Below are 7,053 nucleotides of genomic sequence, written 5' to 3' on the forward strand. Positions count from 1 at the left end.
GGTCGCTCGATCATCTACAGAGGCTGAATATCGTGCCTTGGCACATGTTTCAGTTGAAATTGCTTGGCTCAGATCATTGCTTCGTGAACTACAAGTGCCTCTCTCAAGGACTCCTATCATATGGTGCGACAACATCGGAGCTGCTCCAATGGCTGCCAACCCTGTATTTCACGCTCGCACGGAACATGTGGAAATTGATCTCCATTTTGTTCGTGACATGATACTGCGTAATGAGCTTGAAATCCGCTATGTTCCTACAGTTGATCAAACGGCTGATCTAGTCACGAAGACTCTCTCCGTCACTCGCTTCTTGAAGCTGAAGGACAAACTCCAAGTCAAGGAATCTCCGTGTAGTTTGAGGGGGGTAATAGCCAATCAACACCAGCCACATCATCAGTTACACTGAGGGAACTTTCAACCAATGAGCAAGGAGAACTCCGTGATACGTTGGCGCAATAGAGAGTCGGTTTAGTGAGCTGGTGATGAGCTGGAATTCTGTTAGAGTTGTTAGGCTGTTAAAGATCTGTTAAAGATTCTGAAGTGTATTTATAACAAACTCTGTAATACTTGAAGGTTAATGAAAAATCTGACGAGAAGAGCATTATCTCTCTCGATCACCAAATCTCTCTAGATTCATCTTCTTCAAAATTATCTACTATCATGTCTATTACTTTGGTTTAATGTTTATGATGCGCGTGTAACAAAATCTCAAGAGACTAGCTGACTATATAGTTTTTCTTTTTTTAATCTTCTCCTATATAGTTGTACTCTCTGCCGGATTTGAGAGCGGTCAGGCTTTCTTCGACGGAGCTCTCTATTGGGTCTCTACAAACACGAAAGCATCAACACGTACGGATTGGAATCTTTCCCCCGAAGAGCCTATCACGAAAATCTCGCTTCCCACTCGGCCGTGGCTGTCCTCAGAGGAGGCCGACTCTGCGCTTATCGTCAGTGACGGAGCCAGCTAAGGCCCAGGGGGGGGCTTAAGCCCCCCTCAAAAAAAAAATTTGCACTTTTTGCCTATTTTAAAAAAAATTACATTTTTTTCCTTTGAAAATTTATACTTTTGGCCCAATTTTTATAAATTTTTTACAATCAAGCCCCCCCTGAATTTTTTTTTTCAAATTAGCCCCCCTGATGGTCTTTTCTGGCTCCGTCACTGCTTATCGTTCCTATATTCCCCGGAAAATCGATGTGTTGGTGATTACACCGTGTAAATCAGTTCAATTTCAATTATCATGAATTCTAAGCAAAGAAACTGCATAAATTAAATTCAGGATCTCCATTTCCTCAAACGGTTATTAATTCTCGACCAAGAGAAGAAGAAAAAAAACAATTTACACGAACTAGAGCGCGAGCGAAACAGAAATAACATTGAGCCGGAAGGGAAAAAAAAATCAAACCATGAATCATTGGATTTTGAACAGTAATTGCTGAACCGATCGATGGAAAGCACAGGAGATCGTCCATTGCCGAGATCTTCCACCACAGCTAGAGTGAAATCTGATGGAAAGAGAGTCAAAACCAGTCGAAAATCGAATCGATCAAAAAAAAAACTTCAAAATCTGACCTCTGATTCTCTTAAGCAAATCGCTAGGGCTCGAGTTTCGCCTCCGATACTTTCCCGCCATTTTTCTCCTCCTCCAGCTCAACCAATTTCGTAAACGATCCACTTTATAGTATATACGGTCGTAAAAATAGAAACAAACGACATCGTTTTCACCACTCAACGACGCCGTTTTATTACTACCCCCCCTCTTTCGCGTGATTGACGCGTACGCCGAGTCGTTTCACACTCTACCTCAACGTGTGTGCCACGTGGCTGTCACATCGAGTTCTGGATAAAACGATATTCTGACTTTTAGCTTTAATTATTTAAAGGATTTACTAAATTAATTTCCACAGCAGTACACAAGATCTATGGCGTGTATCGATTCGTATTCGCAGAGTCATCAACTTCAAGCATTCAATTTTTCAAATAATTCTTTATTATTTTGGAATTTTGCGCTGTGAGAAGAACTCAAAGATCTTTCTGGATTTTCTCGGAAAGTATTTCTCTCTCTCTCCAAACAGAAAAGCTTTCAGAGGTAAGTTTTCTCTCCTATCCCCTCTCTCTATCTCAGGCTAGTCAAATTTCTCACTCTTGAATCAAATTTTAATAGATTTGTAGCTATGAATGAGAGCTTCGATTTCTAATGCAAGTGTTTTTTTTTTTTTTTTGTCGTACATCTAATCTTTTAGAATATATGAATTAGATCCAATTAGTTTAGTTAGTTTCTTATTTTGATTTTTTTTTTCTTGTTGAATATAGAAAAATGAATTAGAAAAATTGATTTGAATAATGAAACTGGTATTTCGTGACAGTGACACTAATTTGCTTTTTTCTCATATAAAACATCCATATTTTTTTTGTTGTTAACTCAATATTTATTAATTGTTATTGATAAAAATTATCGGTATAAGTGACATAAGTTTTAAAACATTCCCGTGGTGACTAGGATCTTTGATCATGAAATTTATTAACAAAAAATTAGATTAACTTACAAGTCGATTTTGTTTTGTCACTTAACCCTCAAAGTTGACTTGAACTCTGACTAAGATCAATGAATCTTGTAATTCACTCTTCTGCTTGCCACTTCGTTTGGTTTTGAGTGAAAAACGTAATATTAGAGCTAAACATGCTCAAACGAACGCCCATTTTAAGATAATAAGATTATAATTAAAATCAATGAGCCCCAAAAATCGCCATTTTAAAGGAATGGAATTTTGTGATACCTTAAATTTCCATAGATAATTTTTTTTCTTTTCTTTTTGTGACTTAAAATTTATGACTATACATTGTTATGAAACATCACCATTGTAGTTTTCCAATTGAATTTGAGTTGACTTAACATTGCTCTAGGGCCTATTAATTTTTTTTTTTTAAATGGCGAGCAACAACGATATGGGAGAGAAACAACCGTTTCTAGCCCTAAATTTTGTGATAACTTAATCTGATTTTATTTAGTGACATAAATTTAGTCACACATTGTTCCCTTATTATGAAGCATCACTATCCAATTGAATTTGAGTTGGCTTAACATTGTTTAGGGCCCATTAAAATTTTATATATAGAAAAAAAAAACATAGTGCGCGACGAATAGAGAGGAGAGAAACAACCATTGCTAGCCCTAAACGCTCCGGAGAAAAGAGACATGGTAAAGAGGAAAGCTTTCCGGCGATGCGAGAACGGCCAATATATGCTCAACATAATATTAGATCTAAATATGCTCTAACATAATAATAAGATTATACTCAAAATCAATGAACCCAAAGAATCACCAATTTAATGGAATCTAATTTTTCGATACCTTAAATTTCCCTAGATAATTTTTTTTTTTTTTTACTTAAATTTACAAAAATTTAGCGATATAAGCCACAGAAACATAAACGTTTACCATTTTAGCCAACGTTTTGTAAATTTTTCGTAAATAGCCAAAAAAATTTGTAAATATTTAGTAAATAGTCATATTTATTAGAAATCCTCAGCGTTTTTTGTTATTTTGATAGCTTAAATAGATTGACGTGACTATTTACTAAAAAAATTAACGAAACGTTGGCTATTTCAAAATTTCTAACGTTTCATATGGCTAGATAGCAAGTGGACCGTTAAATTTATGACTATACATTGCTCTATGGTTTATTAAAGGGACATTGCTTTATGTAGGATTAAATTAAGGCCCATTTTCAATTTCCTACTATGTTTAAAAGTTTACCAAATTAGGACTAGTCAAATAAGAGATAACAAAATTAACTTCTATTATACCATCATACTAATTACCAACCTACCATCTCCCCCTATAAAATCTCTTTCTTTTTTCTCTTTCTTTCTCTTTTTTCCGCTCAACTCATCGAGCTCACCCTAATTTTTTATTTTTACTAGTCCTAGTTTGCTAAATTTTTGGAAAAAGTAGGAAATTGGAAATAGGCCTTAATTTAGTCCTACTTTTGGCAATTTCCGTTTATTAAAAGAAATGGCGAGCGACGAAGAGAGAGGAGAGAAACAACCGTTACTATCCCTAAACGCCCCGCCGGAGAGAATAGACACGGTGAAGAAGAGGAAAGCGTTCCGTCGGTGCAAGAGCGTCCCGATCGAGAACTTCGCGACCCTAAAACCCGACCCGACCCAGCCGACCCGCCCCGACGGAGCGCTGTTCGGGACAATCCACCCGAACCTGTGCAAGGCCTCGGCGCTCCTCGCGCTCTACCTCGGGGCGGGGACGATATGCTTCTACGCGGCCCGAGACCAGCTCGCCGGAAAGTCGACCGGCGGGGCCCTCGACGCGGTCTACTTCTGTGTCGTGACGATGACCACCGTCGGGTACGGAGACCTCGTCCCGAGCACGACCGTCGCGAAGCTGTTGGCGTGCGCGTTCGTTTTCGTCGGGATGACCGTCGTGGGGTTCGCGTTGAGCGGCGCCGCGGATTACTTGGTCGAGAAGCAAGAGATCTTCCTCGTCCGGGCGCTCCACATGGGGCAGCGAGTCGGCCAGGCTGAGATACTCCGAGAGGCCGAGATCAACCAGGCGAGGTACGACCGAGCAGGGGCGGGAAAACCTACCTCTGTTTTTTTTTTTTTTTTTTTTAAGTTTTTCTATTTTATTTTTGGAAATTAGACATGGATATATCACCATTTGCGATGATTTTTGTCAAAAGAAATGAAATGAAAGATTTTTTTTTTGAAACATCTAAACCTCTTAAAAAAAACGGGATTTTGTGACAAGTTTACAAGTCTTTCATCATTTCGGATTATTTTTTACCGAAACAGCAAAGAAATTATTCGACACATTTATTACTAAATTTGTCTAAAAAACTGGATTTTCAAAAGAAAAAAGGGGATTTTGCGTTGTGACAAGCTTACGAGATTTTGTGACAAGTTTACTAATTTGGTAACATGTGAAAAAAAAAACAATTTTATTTATTTAGGCCTTAAAAAAATTAAAATAATATCCAAAATACTAATATTTATGTCCAATTCTCTTTTTTTCTATAATAAATTAGTAATTATTTTTTTAATTCTTTATGCATTAATTTAGTTAATCAGTAGTGATTGAACCCACGACCTCCACTTTAGAGGTAGTGTGGAATTACCAACCAGACTATGCTTGGAACCACGATTACAAAATTATATCAAAAGCTTATTTTGAATCTGTTTTTTTCATTTAGTTTTTTTTTTTTTTTTTTTTTTTGCATTTAGCCCCCCCGTAAATTTAGTTTCTGGCTCCGCCCCGCAGGTACAAGTGTGTGCTGGCGTGCGCGGCGCTCCTCTTGATCGTGGTGGTGGGGACGGTCTTCTTATGCGCCGTCGAGGAGATGAGCGTCGTGGACGCGATCTACTGCGTGTGCTCCACCATAACGACGCTGGGCTACGGCGACAAGAGCTTCTCGACGAAGTGGGGCCGGGTTTTCGCCGTGGCCTGGATTCTTCTCGGCACCACCACTCTCGCGCAGGTCTTCCTCTACGCCGTGGAGCTCAGCACGGAGAATCGCCAGCGCAGACTCGTGCAGTGGGTTCTGACGCGGAGAGTCACCAATATGGACTTGGAAGCGGCCGATCTCGATGATGATGGGAAAGTTGGGTAAGTGCTCAATCTCTTTTTTTTTATTTGTATATTTATTCATTATTAAAGTTGCGCTAAATAGTGTACGTACAGAGTATTTTCTAGTTATGGTCTCTGAACTAATTTAGTTTTGTAGTTTTTTTCGTACCTAAGAAATATCTTAAAATCTGAATAGTAAACAAAAACTAATTGTTATTTAGAAGAATACGAGGTTTAACATATATAAATTGTTATTTAAAATACGAGGTTAACGTAATATACAAATATTATGGCTAGATTTGATTTTATTTTTTTCTCCGTAACGAAGGCCGATCCGAGTGCAGCGCAAGCGAACCGTAATCCCCGAATAGAAGGACTCGTTTTCCAAAATAATGTTTTTTTTTTCATTTTTTGTTTAGTAGTTTTAGTGGGATTTTATTGTAGTTATGGTGTCGGGGTTGAATTTGAGTCCAAAAGAACAAAAAAAATGTAATCTTAAAAAAGAAATCGTATCATTTATTTAGTGAGTGCATTTGCACATGTAATTTTTTGCACAGGAACTCTTACAATTGGTTGGAATACTTACTTGTAGGAATGTTGTTTTTGAAAATTTTACACATTTTATTTTTTGCCTTCAAAGAAATCGTTTTATTCACTTGATTTTTTTTGCCATTACAGTGCTGCCGAGTTTGTCTTGTACAAAATGAAGGAAATGGGAAAGATCACACAAGAAGATATAACCCTTGTAATGGAAGAGTTTGAAGATCTTGATGTTGATCAGTCAGGGACTTTATCACCGTCTGATATTTTCCTTGCACAATCGACTCAAAATGATCCAACATGATTTTTTTTTTTTTTTTTTTTTTTTTTTTTTTTTTTTTTTTTTTTTTTTTTTTTTATTGAGCGCTTGTTACGATCGATCTTTGTATCACTGTACAGGGTATTGGTTTTGTAAGAGAAAACTGGTATGTGCCTATAAATTACAAAAGTAATTTAAAATCAGTTGTGTGGTAGTACCTCATTGGCATATTCTAGCCAGTAAGGTCTCGTGCATGTGAGGTGAACATAGAAAGCATTTGAAGATTATTCAGTGCGCTTAAATTTTCAATGTAAATGATGGTGTATTGTTAAGTGTTCAATGTGAGAGATGATGTATTGGAAAGAAAAAAAAAAGGAGAAAATTGTTTTGCAATCATAAAGGTGAACATTATAATTTAGAATTAGAGTAGAAAATATTCGACTTGTTAGGTGTTCCTGGAGAGTGGCAAGTTTGTCGTGACAAAATATCTTGCAATATACTCTGGAATGGTCACTGTGCGCAAAATCTATATATTTGGTAAAGGCGTAAGACCTACGAATATTTGCTCTGCGTTAATGGGTATGGAAACCTTATTTTGACTACCATAGTTGTTGACCACTATAAAAGAAACCTTTTATCCTTTGGTAGTCTTTGACGCATTCATTCACACCATTA

The 7,053-nt window shown here is 37.3% G+C and overlaps 1 protein-coding gene across 2 annotated transcripts; it reads left to right on the forward strand.

Moving 5' to 3' along the window:
• Positions 1 to 1,883: 1,883 nt before the first annotated feature.
• LOC149398764 (two-pore potassium channel 1-like) lies at positions 1,884 to 6,799 on the forward strand. Of its 2 annotated transcripts, none has more exons than XM_089614878.1 (4): positions 1,884 to 2,089; positions 4,001 to 4,570; positions 5,274 to 5,618; positions 6,258 to 6,799. In XM_089614878.1, exons 2-4 carry the CDS (start codon positions 4,014 to 4,016, stop codon positions 6,421 to 6,423), a joined length of 1,068 nt encoding a protein of 355 aa, XP_089471004.1. In that variant the 5' UTR covers positions 1,884 to 2,089; positions 4,001 to 4,013; the 3' UTR covers positions 6,424 to 6,799. The 2 variants fall into 2 exon arrangements, with proteins under 2 accessions (XP_089471004.1, XP_089471005.1); XM_089614879.1 differs by having other exon boundaries at positions 1,884 to 2,087; positions 4,012 to 4,570.
• Positions 6,800 to 7,053: the final 254 nt, after the last annotated feature.

Source organism: Urtica dioica, chromosome 5 (genome assembly GCF_054948205.1).
Source record: "Urtica dioica subsp. dioica isolate 48M chromosome 5, U.dioica_male_clone48M_v1_H2, whole genome shotgun sequence".
NCBI classification, from domain to species: domain Eukaryota; kingdom Viridiplantae; phylum Streptophyta; class Magnoliopsida; order Rosales; family Urticaceae; genus Urtica; species Urtica dioica.